General features: G+C 43.5%; 1 protein-coding gene across 1 annotated transcript in view; it reads left to right on the forward strand.

Moving 5' to 3' along the window:
- The window catches only part of LOC135243214 (ubiquitin carboxyl-terminal hydrolase 43-like), a 63301-nt gene that overhangs the window by 36544 nt on the left and 6392 nt on the right, over positions 1 to 20365 (forward strand). Inside the window, exons 7-14 of the mRNA XM_064314865.1 lie at positions 390 to 552; positions 2289 to 2400; positions 12404 to 12507; positions 14737 to 14814; positions 15087 to 15216; positions 18512 to 18848; positions 19244 to 19402; positions 20087 to 20248. Of these exons, the coding sequence (XP_064170935.1) occupies positions 390 to 552; positions 2289 to 2400; positions 12404 to 12507; positions 14737 to 14814; positions 15087 to 15216; positions 18512 to 18848; positions 19244 to 19402; positions 20087 to 20248 (1245 nt within the window). The remainder of the gene's footprint in view (positions 1 to 389; positions 553 to 2288; positions 2401 to 12403; positions 12508 to 14736; positions 14815 to 15086; positions 15217 to 18511; positions 18849 to 19243; positions 19403 to 20086; positions 20249 to 20365) is intronic.

Genomic DNA, 20365 nt, shown 5'->3' on the forward strand with positions numbered 1-20365 from the left:
TGTTGAGTGAGGTGGGTTTTGTTAGGGTTGGAGTGAAAACCTACAGGACGGTAGATCTCTAGCTGTTGAGAGAGCTTTGTTAGGGTTGGAGTGAAAACCTACAGGACGGTAGATCTCTAGCTGTTGAGAGAGCTTTGTTAGGGTTGGAGTGAAAACCTACAGGACGGTAGATCTCTAGCTGTTGAGTGAGGTGTGCTTTGTTAGGGTTGGAGTGAAAACCGACAGGACGGTAGATCTCCAAGCAGCCCTGCCCTAAGATTCTATCATCCTTGATATCATCCCATTATCACTACAGAAAATAAAAAGAATGTCATCCAGTCTGATCTGGCTTGTGAACGAGAGGCATAATGGCTTCCTGGTCTAGACCCCTTTTCCCTCTTCCCCTGCAGGGAACCATCACAGCCTGCCCTCCTCCCCCTACTCCTCTGGGTCCGAAGGTCAGAGGTTACCCCCCTCAGGTGCTCTCTCCTCCGAGTTCCTGAATCGCGGGGGGTCAGCCAAGACCCTGCTCCTCGTCTGCAACACCGCAGGGGCGGGGCAACAGGCCGTCCGGTAAGTTTGGCTCTTTTTAGGGTTTCCTCTGTCCAAAAATGTCAAATTGCGAAAGTGTGTCTGTGTTTTGGCAGGAAGGGGTGTCATGTGACTTCCCACGCGCAGTCCCTTGCAAAACTGGCTGTCCGTGGAGTCGGACGCTACGTGTTTCCGATATTAGATTACGTTACGTTACAGGCATTTGGCAGAGCGACGTACAACAAAGTGTATAACCAAAACCAGGAAAAAGTGTGTTGAAAACCCTAGAGGGAAGTAAAGTTCCAAGTGCAGGGAACGACCACGTAGTTCAACTTGGACCCTGTAGTTTAATCTGATTAACACGACAAAAACAGCAACAAAGCAGTCTATGCAAAAAAAACAAGCAATAGTTGAGTAGGCACAAGTACAATAACTAAGGCAACTAAGATAAACAGCTTACCTAGCTACAACCCTATGATTACATAGTCAATTAGAGATATGATTCACAGAGTCAATTCACCTCTTAGTGCTCAATTCTGCACTCTGAATGGATTGAGTTTAGTTCCTGTTCAGTCTAGTTTAAGATACAAATGTTTATAAGATACTGGTGGGCCCTTCAGACAAGCTCTCCTTCAGTCTGCGTGTATATGTTTGTCTGTTCCTGTGTGTATGTGTTTTTGTGTGCGTGTCTGTGTGAGACTGTGTGTGTATTTTCACTCTCCAGTCGTTGTGTATTAGACTCTGTTTTCCCGCCCCCAGTTCCTCCTTCCTGTCTCAGTCTGGGAGCCACAGAGCAGAACTGCAGCTGTCAGGTCATCATGGAGCCAGCAGCTCTTATCACTGAGCTACAGATTCACATTAGCATCCGCACTGTCTGTCAATCATAAAACAATTACTAACAATAATTACATTGGATCAAAACCACCTGACAGGGCCATGCGCAGTCTGAATATGTGTCCTGTTTCATTTTTGATTTATTTGCCAGATCTCATGTTCCTCTGTGATTCAGTCCTGTACCTCATACTGCCTAAACCCCTTGTGAAAAATACCTCACAATAAATTAATCATAGGGATTTGCAGCCTATTTTGGGAACAGTAATTGCACTTTCAGTCCGTAATATGAACTGGAGTTGAATACGTTGTCGGAGTGGATGAAGCTTACAAATATGAATGGGCATGTTGAGAGAAAGAAAAAAAAAAAACAGGGAAGCCTTTCAAAATGAAATTGAATCTTTTCCATTTGTGTAAGAGTAATGGGGAAAGACACCAGGAATGAGGAGTATGCCAAAAACCCATGCTTACTCTTTTCTACATGATTACAGAAACCGGTATTTCATTTATGAGTTTTATTTTATTTTTTTGGTATGAGTCAGAGTAGTCAGTGTGGTATATGATACATTTATTAAGTTACAAAAAGCATGACCTAAGATGCACTTCATAAAAAATAAGTATGCACCCTTTCTCTGGATATAACAATCCGAAACAGATGTTTGCTGGGTAATTTCATCTGTGGTAATTGAAGTTCTTCAAGTGATTGAAAAAAAAAAAAAAAATTAATTAATTAAAAAAAATGTATATATACACTTCCCTCTCCACACTCCCCCACTACAGAATACCTGATAGCAGAAGATAATGCCGACTCTTCAAATGATGGACATGAATATAAGATTTATGAAACGGTTGGCTGTTTCCTGTCTGTAAGGGCTGTATCTGATGTATTCGACGCGATGATTTGCGCGTGGGGATGAACGGCAGGCACTTCCTGTTCTCCTCTCCAGGTTCGGTCCTCCCTTCCTCATGCGCGAGGACAGGAGCGCCCCCTGGCACCAGCTGCAGCAGAGCATTCTGGGAAAACTGAGCTACCTGATGCTCAACGGGGGGCTAGTACAGGTAGGCCACGCCCCCCCGACAGGACCCCCTCACTGCAGAGAGCTGTGAGCCTGGAGACTGCTGTGTCCACACACACACACACACACATTCACACACTCACTCACATTCACACACACGCACACACACACACACTCACACACACACACACACACAGTTACACACACACACACACACACACACACACACACACACACACACACACACTTACACACACACACTTTTTACTGTTGATCCTTCCTTTACTTAAAAGCATCAGGTGTAGATATATTGAGTACACTAACATACAAATGAATCTGCAACTGACTCAGTTTTAAAATGAAAATGTAAAACTTTTACAGCTGGTTTCCCTCAGAGTGTAAGCATTCAGATGCATTAAGCTCACTTCCTAAATGCTGCAGGAAAGCAAAAGGTGTTTAAAATGCGAGCTGAGAGCAGCTTTATTCGAAGGCTTGGACGGAGAACAAAGTTTTTGGAAACAGGGAGCAGGAGCAGGTACGCTTTATCATAAGCCTGTTTCCCCCAGCCTGAAACAGCAGGCAGAGTCAGTGGTGTGTGTTTGTGTGAGTGTTTGTGAGTGTGCCAGAAAGCATTAAAACCTCATTTACAGCTTATCCTCAGGTTTGTACTCTAGAGTACAAAGCAGCCAAAAGTGTAAACACCATTTTTGTGCAACAAACTTTTCTCATTCTTACCATTTTTGTGTTGTATGTTTCTTGTATATTAGTATTCTTTTCATGTATCTATTCTTTGAATATAAAAATGATCATTTTTGTTATTATTATAGATGACAGATTACTGATTTGATTTGATTTGAGAATTGACTCCACCTACTGGGTGGTTTCCTGTCTATCCTGAAAATTAGCCGGCACCAGACTCAAGATTTTTATTAAGGACAGGAAATGACACGTTCCTCGTGCCCAGGCTCATGCTGCAGATCCAAACCTGTAATCTGCTGGTTTCTAACCCATGACCTCACACTAGAACCACAAGGTGAATCCTACACTGATCTACAGTTTTATTCTGCAGAGCAACAGAGGCCTGGTCATAAGGATGCAGAACATGCGTTAGTTAACTGAAGTGATCTACACGGTCAAGCACTAGTTAACTGAACTGATCTACACAGTGATGCATTAGTTAACTGAACTGATCTACACAGTTATGCATTAGTTAACTAAACTGATCTACACAGTTATGCATTAGTCAACTGAACTGATCTACACAGTGATGCATTAGTTAACTGAACTGATCTACACAGTTATGCATTAGTTAACTAAACTGATCTACACAGTTATGCATTAGTTAACTAAACTGATCTATACAGTTATGCATTAGTTAACTGAACTGATCTACACAGTTTCATTCTGCAGGACAACCAAAGCCTGGTCATATCGGTGCAGAACACACAATAAGTAACTGAACTTTACGCGATTGAGGTGCTGCCTTGCAGCTTTTCTCATGGACTTACATTGTTCTCAAGGCTTGGTTGATATTGTGTATTAGAAGACAAAAAAACATACATTAAGTAAATGTGCAAGCACAAGATTTTTTTGGATGGAAGGTACTAGTGTTTTCATTCCGTGGTCAGGACTTAATAACTTCTTCGTTTATTTCTTTCGCTGCTTGGCTGCAGCTCAGCTCCCTGGTGACAGCGATGGAAACAAACAAATTAGGAATGAGCTTCTTTCAGTTATTCCCTGATTATTGGCGCTCTTGTGTTGTCTCTGAGCCATGAAAAAGACACATTTTCTTCTTTGTTCCTCCTGCTGACAACCACGGAACCACAACTTTTAGAGTAATTATTTCATGAGCTATTGATATTTAATAATTAGGATCTATTCATTTGACTTGTGACCAAGAGATGGATGATATCTTATATCTTTGTGGGAAAATTGTCTTTTAATTATCTGTGAATTAAAAACAGAGTATCACCAGTGACTCTTAAGATCTTTTAAAGATTAGCTGGTCCATTCTCTGAGTTTTTTTGAAAAGGTGTGGTTTGTTTGAAACATTAAGGTTGATGTTTAAATGCATATAATACATTTTTGAGAGCAGAGCGTAAATACAATACATTTTAAGTTATACATAAGCAAATTTAAAGAAAGGTTAGGACATTGGTTCTTTTTTGATTTTGGACGAGCCAAAAATACACTAGTATAGGAACCTATGACCATAACAAGATATGGAATATATACATATTTTTTCAGGGAAAACATTTTTTTTTAAGGCCTCAAATATATTTTTTAGCATTTGTACTATGGAATTCACAGTCTTGACTTAGTTTTTCCACAATTTTAAATGAGTAATCACGTGTTTTCAAAAGTTCCTGTGGCTTCAATTACGTTTTAGGGCTCAACTTAGGGTTAGGGTTAGGAAAACGATAAGTCTGAGGGTCGAGGCAAGTTTATGGCTGTGTTCAGCAGGTTTAAGAAGGGTTAGGACATTGGTTCTTTTTTATTTTGGACGAACCAAAAATTTTGTATATACTAGTATAGGAACCTATGACCATAACAAGATATGGAATATATACATATTTTTTCAGGGAAAACATTTTTTTTTTAGGCCTCAAATATATTTTTTAGCATTTGTACTATGGAATTCACAGTCTTGACTTAGTTTTTCCACAATTTTAAATGAGTAATCACGTGTTTTCAAAAGTTCCTGTGGCTTCAATTACGTTTTAGGGCTCAACTTAGGGTTAGGGTTAGGAAAACGATAAGTCTGAGGGTCGAGGCAAGTTTACGGCTGTGTTCAGCAGGTTAAAGAAAGGTGGGGACATTGGTTCTTTTTTGATTTTGGACGAGCCAAAAATTTTGCATATACTAGTATAGGTACCTATGACCATAACAAGATATGGAATATATACATATTTTTTCAGGGAAAACATTTTTTTTTAAAGCCCTCAAATATATTTTTTAGCATTTGTACTATGGAATTCACAGTCTTGACTTAGTTTTTCCACAATTTTAAATGAGTAATCACGTGTTTTCAAGAGTTCCTGTGGCTTCAATTACGTTTTAGGGCTCAACTTAGGGTTAGGGTTAGGAAAACGATAAGTCTGAGGGTCGAGGCAAGTTTACGGCTGCGTTCAGCAGGTTAAAGAAAGGTGGGGACATTGGTTCTTTTTTGATTTTGGACGAGCCAAAAATTTTGCATATACTAGTATAGGTACCTATGACCATAACAAGATATGGAATATATACATATTTTTTCAGGGAAAACATTTTTTTTTAACCCTCCTGTTCTGTTCATTTTTTAGGTACAGCAAAAATGTTCCCGGGTCAATCTGACCCAGTGCATGTTTAAACATCCAAAAGTTGTCAGAAACCAAAAAATCCTAATGAACATTGTTTGGGTACCTCATTGCTAACAATTCAATCAAAATTTGGTGCAATGGTGTTATTCACCTCTCACAGATCATGGTTTCATTAGGATAATTCACTCGTTTTTCATAAAAAATACACGTTCAAACTCTTTTTTCTGTATATTGGAAAAACCTAGATATAAAATACACTAGTTTTACATAACATTTAATTTTTAAAAATTTGTTTTACATTTTTAAACATTTTTTTTCATGGGGTGATGTTGCTAAATAGAGATGAGACACCTCTTCTGTTCAGGGTCAAATTGACCGGTTCACTTAAAATCAAGCCAAATGAGTCATAAGGATTTTATTGAAAGTAAACTTTATTTATGCAATGTTTAGAATGTTTAGAAATGAAGAAATGAACAAAAATGAACAAGAGTTGAGCAATATGAACGAGGCGTGTGTATGTGTGTGTGTGTGTGTATCTGTGTGTCTACACAGCACACGAGTGACATGTCGTCACGTTATGCTTTTTGCAAATGAATTTTGCACGTTGCACATGTCGTGCTCATCTTGACGTCATGCAGACCTGGCACCTCTTCCACTTCCTTCTTCCCCCAGCAGCAACCTACAAAGATGAGGGAGATGATTATTATGTCTTTTTGCTGATCCCGATCCCCTGACACGCACGCATGCATGCGCGCGCGCACACACACACACACCACACACACACTTACTTACCTCAGGCACTGGTGTACTAGGTGCAGCCCTCTCCTGGATCTCCCTCACTGTGGCTGCAGTGGCTGGGGTCCTTGTGCTGCCTCTGTTGTATATGCGGTACCACGAGTGCCTTCCCCAGCTCCTCGTGGAAGATGCGCCTCTTGTACAGCTTTGACACGTTCCACTCAGGAAAAATCTCCATCCAGATGATGAATGCATTGTAGGCCGATACATCAATTATGTTATAAAAAATGCCTAAAGGCCAGCACGCAGTCATTCGCTTGGTGCTGTAGGAGCCCAAGTTGTTCCACCCCCCCTTTGGTGGCATTGTAATCTAGGATCATGCTTGGTTTCTGGTCCTCTCTGGTGCTGATTTTGGCATTTTTATGGAGAGTGCTCATGAGACACTAGGGCTGTGGTGTCTGTGAAGACAAACTTGGACAATTGAAGGGCCCTATACTTGATCACCAACAGTTTGGCATATCTGCACTTTCTCGCACTTTACAGGTGAGGTAGGGATAATGGATAATAAGGAGAAAGAGTGTTTGTATGTATGTGTGTATTTGTGTGTGTTAGATTGGGGTGAAATGTGTGTGTGTGTGTGTGTGTGTATCGGCATGTATTACTATCTTTGTGAGAACCAAATGTCCCCACAAGGATAGAAGGATGAGGAAAATTACACAAGGTGGGGACCTTTTTCTGGTCCCCACAAGTTCAAGAAACTGTTTTAGGGTTAGGAATAGGGTTAGGCATGTATTGGTTGGGGTTAGGATTAGAGGTTACGGAATGAATGTAAGTCAATGGGAAGTCCTCACAAGTATAGCAATACAAACGTGTATGTGTGTGCGTGTGTGCATGCGGGTGTGTGTGTGTGTGTGTGTGATTGGGGAGAAATATGGTGGGAGGGAGTAGGAAATACCTTATGTCTCACATCTGCAAAGAAAGAAATGGTCTAAATTTAACTCTCCTGACCCCTTTTAGCCTCCACTTTCACTGCCGGGTCAAATTGACCCGAACAGTATCTCTGTGATATAAACATACAGGGGGGGTTTGCAAATACATGAAATGAACCATTTTCATTTAAAATGTTGATTACACTAATTAAGGCCAGTAGAAGAAGTTTCATACTGAAAATTTTTTTTTAAGTATTTTTCCTAGATTTTCAAACTTTAAAAAGGGTCAATTTGACCCGGAACATAACAGGAGGGTTAAGGCCTCAAATATATTTTTTAGCATTTGTACTATGGAATTCACAGTCTTGACTTAGTTTTTCCACAATTTTAAATGAGTAATCACGTGTTTTCAAGAGTTCCTGTGGCTTCAATTACGTTTTAGGGCTCAACTTAGGGTTAGGGTTAGGAAAACGATAAGTCTGAGGGTCGAGGCAAGTTTACGGCTGCGTTCAGCAGGTTAAAGAAAGGTGGGGACATTGGTTCTTTTTTGATTTTGGACGAGCCAAAAATTTTGCATATACTAGTATAGGTACCTATGACCGTAACAAGATATGGAATATATACATATTTTTTCAGGGAAAACATTTTTTTTTAAAGCCCTCAAATATATTTTTTAGCATTTGTACTATGGAATTCACAGTCTTGACTTAGTTTTTCCACAATTTTAAATGAGTAATCACGTGTTTTCAAGAGTTCCTGTGGCTTCATTACGTTTAGGCTCAACTTAGGGTTAGGGTTAGAAAACGATAAGTCTGAGGGTCGAGGCAAGTTTACGGCTGCGTTCAGCAGGTTAAAGAAAGGTGGGACATTGGTCTTTTTTGATTTTGGACGAGCCAAAATTTTCATATACTAGTATAGGTACCTAGACCATAACAAGATATGGAATATTCATATTTTTTCAGGGAAAACATTTTTTTTTAAAGCCCTCAAATATATTTTTTAGCATTTGTACTATGGAATTCACAGTCTTGACTTAGTTTTTCCACAATTTTAAATGAGTAATCACGTGTTTTCAAGAGTTCCTGTGGCTTCAATTACGTTTTAGGGCTCAACTTAGGGTTAGGGTTAGGAAAACGATAAGTCTGAGGGTCGAGCAAGTTTACGGCTGCGTTCAGCAGGTTAAAGAAAGGTGGGACATTGGTTCTTTTTGATTTTGGACGAGCCAAAATTTTGCATATACTAGTATAGGTACCTATGACCTAACAAGATATGGAATATACATATTTTTCAGGAAACATTTTTTTTTAAGGCCTCAATATATTTTTTAGCATTTGTACTATGGAATTCACAGTCTTGACTTAGTTTTTCCACAATTTAAATGAGTAATCACGTGTTTTCAAGAGTTCCTGTGGCTTCATTACGTTTTAGGGCTCAACTTAGGGTTAGGGTTAGGAAAACGATAAGTCTGAGGGTCGAGGCAAGTTTATGGCTGTGTTCAGCAGGTTAAAGAAAGGTTAGGACATTGGTTCTTTTTTGATTTTGGACGAGCCAAAAATTTTGTATATACTAGTATAGGTACCTATGACCATAACAAGATATGGAATATGTACATATTTTTTCAGGGAAAACATTTTTTTTTTTAAGGCCTCAAATATATTTTTTAGCATTTGTACTATGGAATTCACAGTCTTGACTTAGTTTTTCCACAATTTTAAATGAGTAATCACGTGTTTTCAAGAGTTCCTGTGGCTTCAATTACGTTTTAGGGCTCAACTTAGGGTTAGGGTTAGGAAAACGATAAGTCTGAGGGTCGAGGCAAGTTTACGGCTGTGTTCAGCAGGTTAAAGAAAGGTGGGGACATTGGTTCTTTTTTGATTTTGGACGAGCCAAAAATTTTGTATATACTAGTATAGGTACCTATGACCATAACAAGATATGGAATATATACATATTTTTTCAGGGAAAACATTTTTTTTTTAAGGCCTCAAATATATTTTTTAGCATTTGTACTATGGAATTCACAGTCTTGACTTAGTTTTTCCACAATTTTAAATGAGTAATCACATGTTTTCAAAAGTTCCTATGGCTTCAATTACGTTTAAGGGCTCAACTTAGGGTTAGGGTTATGAAAACGATAAGTCTGAGGGTCGCGGCAAGTTTACGGCTGTGTTCAGCAGGTTAAAGAAAGGTTAGGACATTGGTTCTTTTTTGATTTTGGACGAGCCAAAAATTTTGTATACACTAGTATCGGAACCTATGACCATAACAAGATATGGAATATATACATATTTTTTCAGGGAAAACTTTTTTTTTTTAAAAACCTCAAATCTATTTTTTAGCATTTGTACTATGGAATTCACAGTCTTGACTTAGTTTTTCCACAATTTTAAATGAGTAATCACATGTTTTCAAAAGTTCCTATGGCTTCAATTACGTTTTAGGGCTCAACTTAGGGTTAGGGTTATGAAAACGATAAGTCTGAGGGTCGAGGCAAGTTCACGGCTGTGTTCAGCAGGTTAAAGAAAGGTTAGGACATTGGTTCTTTTTTGATTTTGGACGAGCCAAAAATTTTGTATATACTAGTATAGGTACCTATGACCATAACAAGATATGGAATATATACATATTTTTTCAGGGAAAACATTTTTTTTTTAAGGCCTCAAATATATTTTTTAGCATTTGTACTATGGAATTCACAGTCTTGACTTTGTTTTTCCACAATTTTAAATGAGTAATCACATGTTTTCAAGAGTTCCTGTGGCTTCAATTACGTTTTAGGGCTCAACTTAGGGTTAGGGTTAGGAAAACGATAAGTCTGAGGGTCGAGGCAAGTTTACGGCTGTGTTCAGCAGGTTAAAGAAAGGTGGGGACATTGGTTTTTTTTTATTTTGGACGAGCCAAAAATTTTGTATATACTAGTATAGGTACCTATGACCATAACAAGATATGGAATATATACATATTTTTTCAGGGAAAACATTTTTTTTTTTAACCCTCTGGGGTCGAGAGCTCTGCCGGCAGAGCTCGACAAGATGAATTAACTTTCGTTTCTATTTGGATGATTAACTTCACGTGCTGTTATCATACAGACGCAACAAAAACATTGACAGAAACCTTAGAATCGCGACTTTCCAATGCGCCCATTGGCAAATAATATAAATTGTTTAAAATGCATTCACGTGTTAACAACATTATAATTACTCTCCATAGAAGGAGACTAAAGGAGGGGCGATGCGAGATCCATGTGAGAAATGCCAAGTCTGCGAAAGCGGGATAGAATGTCACGGAATGTCGCCTAATTCACTTCTTTTGAGGTGAACATTTCGTTTAATTTTGGAAAATGGTCCATCCGGAAGCCGACACTGATGAAGAGCGGTGTCATTTCGAACAGCGAACTGATACAGCTGAGGATCAACTTCATGCGTAAGTATATTTCTTATGATCATATTGGTAAATATGTGTACTGTATTGCAACGTATCTGTGTGTTTGTAGGAATATCCAGCAATATGCGCGTTTGTAAATTCCCACACTACGAATGATTCAAACTATTGCATCTCAAAATTATAGGCTAGTCTCTCTGCGTCTGGTTGTGTTAGAAGTATCAGGTAGACTGTATGTTTTTCGATCATATTCGTAATAAATAGCTCATGCCTGGCGTGTAGTGGCGTGGCTAGGATTCTAAAACTGATGTCCTTGCACAATCGATATTAACATACTCTAAGTAAGTTCGGGAAATAGCAATAAAATAACCACTTAGCTAAACAGACCTAGCCTAGTTCAGATTGAGGCATTGTTATTGATGAGTTGCGTGTAGTTTAGTTGGAATATCAGTGTTTATTTAGTTAAGCTAACTAAGTGTTTTTCCGTTGATAGCTTGCATTATTTGTAAATGTGTGCTGTCAAATGCTTACATTCTCTAATGTAAGCAATATTCACTAATATGCGCGCTTGTAAATTCCCACACTGCGAATGATTCTAACCATTGCTTCTCAAAATTATAGGCTACCTCTCTGCATCTGATTGTGTTTGTTTGGTTCTTTGTTTGTATATGATGTCACATTTCATAAATTTTGTTTTCATTAGTTAGTGGTTTGTCCCTTTTTTGTAAAGCACATTTAATTTTCACCTGTTGAAGGAAATGTGCTATATAAATAAGGTTTGATTTGATTTCACATTTCCTAACAATTTTGTTTTTATTATATTTGCAGAGATGTTGATCAGGAAACACAGCCTAGTTCACCACTAGCTAAGAGGCCAGGCAGACGTTGCAAGAGTACACCAGTCTCATCTCATCTTCCATGCAGTTTACTTCAATAAATGTTCTAAAAACAAAAGTTGTCTTTGTTTCTGTCTTCTAAATGGCTCACTGAGTCTTTGTCTTAGTGGTGGGGAGGCATGCGGCCAGGTGTGAATAGCCTACTTAGCTGGCAGGTATTCCTACCCAATGCATATTCATTACATAAAGGCCATTTGCTCTCCCATTCTCACCTGGTGTTGAAAAATAATAGTCACAACACTAACTTTTAGTAATTTATTTTATATTTCTCATTGGATTTGCTAAAATATTTAAATATCTTTTGATACCCAAGACCTTGAAGAACACATTTCAGTGACCAAAAGTCTTATTCACAATTGTTTAGTGTGTTTTATTACAACATTCCTGTGCATGTTCAAAACTACTGTTTACAGTTTGTGTGTTTTTAGAGCAGTTTACAATCCACACATTATTATGACCTACTTACTGCTGTGATATTGTTGTAGCTGAGTTTGTGCTGAAAACAAAGATATGAAACACTTTGGAATCACTGTATATAAAGTTGATGAAATTTACACAAATGTCAGAGCATCGCACAATCACCAGTGTGCCTCATTTTACCCTTAGACCCCAGAGAGTTAATGCTGTTAATGTGTACTACGAAGTAAATGTGCTTTTGATACAGTTCCTCTGTGCGTGTTTGTGTGTGTGTGTGCCTATACACGTGCGTGTGTGTGTATGTGTGTGCATATACACGTGTGTGTGTGTGTGTGTGTGTGTGCGCACGTATACACGTGTGTGTGTGTATGTGTGTGTGCGTGTGTTTACAGAACGCAGGAGCGCTCTTTAAGATTCGTGTGGTGGGAGGATCGGCGACGTGCAGCTACTTGTCCCCTCAGGATGGACGGCCGCTCTACCACTCCGCTGTGGACAGGTGAGGCTCTCTGTGGACAGGTGAGGCTCTGTGTGTGGACAGGTGAGGCTCTGTGTGTGGACAGGTGAGGCTCTGTGTGTTTGTCCGTATGTAACGGGTTAGAGGTTTGTCTGAGTCCGAGGTGAGATTTGAACCCGGGCCTCTCACTCGTCCAAACACTCCGGAGGCAATCATATTACCAGTCAGCTGAAGGCAAACTCGGCCCTAGTCAAGGGCGACACTTTTCGTTACTTTTGAATTTTAATGGTTGCGTTGCCAGATGGTGTTGTCACACGGTAACCTGCACCTTTACTGTGCTTCACTGGTGCAACCAGCCGAGCTTCATCCACTACACGTAGTACCAGTACCTGCTGCCTCTACTGGCAACATGGCGCTACACGTAGTACCAGTACCTACTGCCTCTACTGGCAACATGGCGCTACACGTAGTACCAGTACCTACTGCCTCTACTGGCAACATGACGCCACACGTAGTACCAGTACCTACTGCCTCTACTGGCAACATGGCGCTACACGTAGTACCAGTACCTACTGCCTCTACTGGCAACATGGCGCTACACGTAGTACCAGTACCTACTGCCTCTACTGGCAACATGGCGCTACACGTAGTACCAGTACCTACTGCCTCTACTGGCAACATGGCGCTACACGTAGTACCAGTACCTGCTGCCTCTACTGGCAACATGGCGCTACACGTAGTACCAGTACCTGCTGCCTCTACTGGCAACATGGCGCCACACGTAGTACCAGTACCTACTGCCTCTACTGGCAACATGGCGCTACACGTAGTACCAGTACCTGCTGCCTCTACTGGCAACATGGCGCCACACGTAGTACCAGTATCTACTGCCTCTACTGGCAACACGGCGCTACACGTAGTACCAGTACCTACTGCCTCTACTGGCAACATGGCGCCACACGTAGTACCAGTATCTACTGCCTCTACTGGCAACATGGCGCTACACGTAGTACCAGTACCTGCTGCCTCTACTGGCAACATGGCGCTACACGTAGTACCAGTACCTACTGCCTCTACTGGCAACATGGCGCCACACGTAGTACCAGTATCTACTGCCTCTACTGGCAACATGGCGCCACACGTAGTACCAGTATCTACTGCCTCTACTGGCAACATGGATGCCCTTTGTCACAGAGCAAAGCCTGCTCGCGGCTCTTGAACTCAGCATTTTTTTTTTTTCATGTAAAAAAATAAAATTTAATTGGGGACTCCAGAGTAGGTCGATTAAAGCTGCTCCTCTTCACTGGTGAGAAGGGAGAGGAAGCCCCCTTCCGGAACAGTGCCCCGCTGAGTGACGGGACGTCCCGTGAAGGGAGAGGGGAAACTGAGTAATACCCCAGCGCTGGTGTTTTCAGATTCCAGGCAGCGTCCCGCCACAAATGAGCTGGAATTGATCTGCGTTCTGTGAGGGTTAGCTCGCATCCCAAAATCCGAGAAGCCAATCTTACAGAACTGTGTGTGCGTGTGTGTGTGTGTGTGTGTGCGTGTGAGTGTGTGTGCGTGTGTGTGTGCGTGTGTGTGTGTGAGAGAGGGAGAAAGAGTGAGGGAAAGTAAAAGTGAAAGAGAGAACGAGTGACAGAGAGAGAGAGAGAGTTGTTCTTTGTTCTGTTTAAACACAAGGTGCAAGTAGTAGGGCCTAGGGTTTTGTATACACAGTATGTGCTACAGCAACATACGTGGAAAAATAAAGATGCGTAACACTCTTTAAAGATATTGCAAGTCACTGTGGATAAGAGCATCTGCTAAGTGAATGTAATGTAATGTAATGGTTGTGGAAAATGCACCCTGATAGGTCAGTTCCTGTTTATATGTTGGCTAGACCTTCACCACGCCTGTAGCTCCACCTACTTAAGCCTTGTGGCAATACCGATGGACTTGATTGTCAACACACATACACTCTCAGATACTCAGGTACAGTACACACACGCACACACACTCGCAGATGCAGTACATGCACACACACACACACACAAACTCAAAACAATGTATAGCTGAATATTCTTTTATTCGATTCCCAATGATTTTGGTGAATCACTACACTTTTGTTGTAAAAAGAAAAAAAATGTGTATGTGTGTGTGTGTGTGTGTGTGTGCGGGTGTGTGCCTGCCTGTCAGTGCCAGTCAATGTAATAATCTATGAAGCTATTCCATTTCTGAAGGAAGTGTGCCCCCTTGTGGTTGGTCTCATGCTCTGCACCCCACTGTTTGCAGAGCCCTGAAGTTCTGCAGACCTGGGGGACCCCCGCATGTGAAGCTCATCGTGGAGTGGGACCCCAAGATCAAAGAACGGTTAGCCCCACAGTCCAATGGTGTCCATCTTCTCCTTCATATATCTTCTCCTGAATATAAGAACATCTTTTTCACAGCGCTCACACATTCAGACTGTGATCGGTAATATTGTCACGGGGTCGACTTATCAACATTTGCACATGCATGTGCGTGTTTTCCTATGTGTGTGTGTCTGTGTGTATCTGTGTTTTTCTGAGCCTGTGTGCATGTGTGGGTGTGCGTGTGTGTGTGCGTCTTTGCCTGTGTGCTTTTGTGTGTGTGTGCGTGTGCAGTGTGTTTGGGAACCTGCAGGAGGAGCTGGTTCAGGATGCAGACAGTGTGAGGTCACAGCAGGAGCAGCAGCTGCAGCAGCACAGCTGTACGCTGGACGAGTGCTTCCAGCTCTACACCAAAGAGGAGCAGGTGACGGCCTCCACCAATCACTGTCCCCACCTCGCCCCGTCATACCAGCCTCCACCAATCACTGTGTCCACCACACACTGTCATACCAGCCTCCACCAATCACTGCCTCTACCACACACTGTCATACCAACCTCCACCAGTCACTGCCCCCACTCTACGGAACTCCACCCACTATCCGTCCTGTTCCACCAATCACTGCCTCCACCACACACTGTCATACCAGCGTCCATCAATCACTTCACCCACCACACCCTGTCATACCAGCCTCCACCAATCACTGCACCCACCACGCCCTGTCATACCAGCCTCCACCAATCACGGCCCCCACCACACCCTGTCAGACCAGCCTCCACCAATCACTGTACTCACTGGGCACCGCCCTACCACACTGATTGTCTCCCAGCAATCTTTGTCAGCCCCCTGCAAAAATCAGCTGTGCTGCACCCCATCCCAGCCTACCTGGCACCCTCCACCCTGCCCCCATTTCACCACCTCTCCATCCTCCTTACTCCGCCTGTTACCGCTGCCCCTCCTGAACTCGCCATCTACCCTTCCGGAACATTCTCCAGCACCAAACCGAAACTTTCCGTTTCCTCGTCCGACGCGCGGAGGAACTCTCAGCAGAAGAACTCAGCAGATGTGCTGCGGACAGAGTTTATAGGAGCCGTGGGCAAAGCCGTTAAAAGCGCATAAAAACGGGGCATTAAAACGGTCGGGGCGGGGGGCGGGTGGAGAGCAGAGAGCAGACCTGGGGGGTTTCTTTTACTGTGACCCGTTTAATTCCTCCCTCACAAGCTCGCCTTGTTTGGTGGGGGGGGTATCTGTCTTCCCCTTTTCTCTGCGGTTTAACGGCCCTCGCTGGAGAGTGGGGGGTGGGGGGGGCGGCGCTTAAATGTGTGTCAAGAGAACGCAGGCCTTCCAAACCTCTGGGCGGGCCCTTAATGAGGCGCTGCCAGGGCCCGCTCTGGAGGGTTTAGGGAGAAGGGTAAGTTTAGAGATGACAGGAGATGGCGCCTGGCCCAGTTTTGATCCTCCCTTTGTACTGGACTGATTAAAAAGGTCCATTTACCGTCAAGATATTTGCTGGAAGAAGAAGAAGAAAAAAAAACGGACATTTCAAATGAACGAGCAGTTGATCCGACACGCTTGCCTTTCTTTCCTCCCTCGCTTCGCTACGTTTTCTGGGGCGAGATAATTGAGCCGCTTTTAACCGGAGGGCCGGAGACGTTTCCGAGCGAGGAGCGCTTACGGTCCAGAGGGAGGGGGTCCCGGTGGAGGGGGCCCGTGGAGGGGGGTCCCGGTGGAGGGGGGTCTCAGTGGAGGGGAACTGAGGAATCGAGGGAGAGGTGTTTATACAGCGGGCGGGATGGCGGACTGCTGAGCGTGCGTTCCTGAGTGTACGATGCTACCCTGATGCTGTTCACCACACACTCCTCAATGTGTGCGGTTAGCCTCGTGCTGTTCACCACACACTCCTCAATGTGTGCTGTTAGCCTCGTGCTGTTCACCACACACTCCTCAATGTGTGCTGTTAGCCTCGTGCTGTTCACCCTGCTCCACTGAGAATACGCTGGATACTGTGATGTGTGAACCCCAAGACTTAGTTCGTACAGTAGTAGGGGCGGCAGTGTAGCATAGTGTGTAAGGAACTGGACTTATAACCGAAAGGTCACAGGTTCTATTCCCAGGTAGGACACTGCCGTTGTACCCTTGAGCAAAGGTACTTAACATATACTGCATTGCTTCAGTATATATATCCAGCTGTATAAATGGATGCAGTGTAAATTCTATGTAAAAAAAGTTGCGTAAGTTGCTCTGGATAAGAGCGTCTGCTAAATGCCTGTAATGTAATGAAGTTCCATTTATCATCTAGAACTTTCTAAAATATAAAATCTTGGTGTAGAATTATTATCATTATTATTTTTGATGCAGGTCACATTGGACGCATCATCGTAGCGTATTTTTTATCCATTTCTGAGTTCAAAATTACTTTTCCCTTCCACTTGCTGACTCATCTCTTTGTGGGGGATTCTCATTGGGGCGGATTCTATTCAGGCTTCTGGTAAGCACTCCAAGAACAGCAGGCCCTGCTCCCAAAAGCCGGTTATAAATAAAGTTGTGCCTGTTGAATTAGAGCAGATGCAAAATAGGCCCCTGTCGTCCAATCACAGTGGAGCACACGATCACAAAAGCACAGAGCGGCCATGTTTTTCTCATGATAAGAAACATTCCTGAGCTTAGGTTTCCTAAAGTTTTCTGTCTTCATAAGAAAGCTGTGTTTTTTGGAAATGGGGAGCGAGAAGCGGGAGCGATTTTCATGATAAAAATTTTAATTCTTTCAAAACTGAAATAAGAAAAATAATTTTACTCACTCACAGGCACGCATACATTTAACCATCACGACAAGCGCAAAACCGCAGGCAAACATTATTCAATTTCTGACACTCAATTAGAAAAGTTCATTTGAGTCTGAAGTGCATTTATGAGTAAAATGAAGCATTTTCTGCTGTACTGAAGGGGCTCTGTGTCCCGTAGCCTGAGCAGCACACCATCCTTTTTTGGACCCGGGAGTTGAAATAAAAGTGTTAGATGGTGCGTGTTAAGTGCTGTTGTTAGGCGCAGTTAATGGGAGCCACTGCTCATTTTTACAGGAGCGCCCCGCTGGTCGCTTACGGTCCTCAGGGTTCCCGAAGGCCCCTGACAACCCATCAAAAAGTGCTCGGGTTCCAAAGTGGACGGTTCTATAATAAAAAATAAACTCGCATTATGTGTATATATATAGCACCTTTTTTCATGCCTTTCAAAACAGCACAAAGTGCTTTACGGACATAAACTGAGGTCTGGGGAAAACCTTTTGGGGTTTTGCTCGAAGGAGCTTTATATTCTACAGGCTTGTGTGAATCTTCCCTATATATCCTATGTTTTCTTCACACCATCTCCCTGATAGGATAAACTGGTTGAAACTTTTTTATATGGAGCCCCTGAACCCTTTTGGGGAGGTACCCTGAGGTGGGGTGGGGGGTGATTAATGGGCCTGTAAACCACTGGGCTCTAGGCATGCAAAGGGGTATTTACAGGACAGTCACAAATCTGAAAATGGAAACATTTCCCATCGTCCACACACATTTTGTCCACACACTTGTCCAGAGTGTGCGGAAGTTTCTGGAAATACACGTGCGTGACACAGGGAAACTTCCTCTCATTGAACCTCACTGAAATTTAACTGGTCAGACATCTTCCAGATACTCACGCAGTGGTTTCTGCCCCTGCCCCCCCCCTGCCCCCTTGCGCCCAGCTGGCGCCAGACGACGCCTGGAAGTGCCCGCACTGCCAGCAGCTGCAGCAGGGCCGGGTGAAGATGAACCTGTGGACGCTGCCCGACATCCTCATCCTCCACCTGAAGCGCTTCCGGCAGGTGGGCGAGCGCCGGCACAAGCTCTGCACGCTGGTGCGCTTCCCGCTGGCCGGCCTGGACATGGGGCCCCACGCCGTCCACAGGGGCCCCTGGCCCCCCGCCGCCGCCGCCGCCGCCGCCCCACCCGGGCCTGGGGCCGGCCCGCCCCCCGACTGCCTGTACGACTTGTACGCGGTGTGCAACCACCACGGAGGCATGCACGGCGGGCACTACACAGGTACGGGCAGCCTGCCTCACCACGCCGCTAGCCGCTAGCTGCAAGCAGCACATGCAGGTCAGGCCAGGCGTGTTAATTGTCGGGGTACATTCGAGTGAGCTACGTATCCAGGGCGGTACTGTAGTAGTCGTGGCGACAGTGTGACGGAACAGCCGGATCTTGAACTGTGTGTTTACGTGCATGTGTGCATATGCCTGTGTGTGCGTGTGTGTGTGTATGGGTTTGTGTTTATATGCTATGTGTTTGTGTATGTATGTGTGTGTGGGTTTGCGTGTGTGTGTATGTATGTACGTGGTACATGTGCATGTGTTTATATGCTATCTGTTTGTGTGTGTGTATGAGTATGTACACACGTGCATATGCGTGTGCATGTGCGTTTGTGTCTGTGTGAGCAGCGTACTGCAGGAACTCTGTAGACGGGCAATGGTACTGCTATGATGACAGCAATGTGGACCTCCTGCCAGAGGGGGAGATATGCACCAGGGGGGCTTACATCCTCTTCTACCAGAAATGCAACACCATCCCGCCGTGGTCTGCCAGCTGTTCCAACAGAGGTGGGTCTACAGCACACCCACACTGTGATGTCATGCACAAGGGTAGTCTGTAGGGCTGTTTAGGGTGATGTCACGCACCAACTAATCATGTGCATGATAGTTCTGTGTAGAGTGATTTCACATATTCCTGATAGATAGCATTGCTCTGTGTAGTGATTTTGCTTAGGCTTGATAGCACAGCTCTGTGTAGAGTGATATCATACTTGCCTGATAGCACAGCTCTGTGTAGAGCGATATCGTACTTGCCTGATAGCACAGCTCTGTGTAGAGCGATATCATACTTGCCTGATATCACAGCTCTGTGTAGAGTGATATCATACTTGCCTGATAGCACAGCTCTGTGTAGAGCGATATCGTACTTGCCTGATAGCACAGCTCTGTGTAGAGCGATATCATACTTGCCTGATATCACAGCTCTGTGTAGAGTGATATCATACTTGCCTGATATCACAGCTCTGTGTAGAGTGATATCATACTTGCCTGATAGCACAGCTCTGTGTAGAGCGATATCATACTTGCCTGATATCACAGCTCTGTGTAGAGTGATATCATACTTGCCTGATATCACAGCTCTGTGTAGAGTGATATCATACTTGCCTGATAGCACAGCTCTGTGTAGAGCGATATCATACTTGCCTGATTGTACAGCTCTGTGTAGAGTGATTTGAGTCCCTCCCTTTTCAGGCTCCACCAGCTCCTCTGCGTCTGATCACTGGCTGGTTCGGCTCACGGGGAGCAGCAAGCGGGGCAGTCTGGCCTCCCGGACATCTAGTGCCTGCCCCGCCCCCACGCTCCCCTCGCAAGAGTCCCCCGTCTTCCAGCATGACCCCCCCGAGCCAGAGAGGGGTGAGTTTCACCCTCCTACCTCAGGTCTCTCTCTCCATCTCTCTTTGTGTGTCTCCTCTGTCTCCATCTGCCCTTCATTTCTCATCCGGCTGGCCTTCCACCTGTCCTCCATCTCTG

This window comes from Anguilla rostrata, chromosome 17, assembly GCF_018555375.3.
Source record: "Anguilla rostrata isolate EN2019 chromosome 17, ASM1855537v3, whole genome shotgun sequence".
Classification (NCBI taxonomy): Eukaryota; Metazoa; Chordata; class Actinopteri; order Anguilliformes; family Anguillidae; genus Anguilla; species Anguilla rostrata.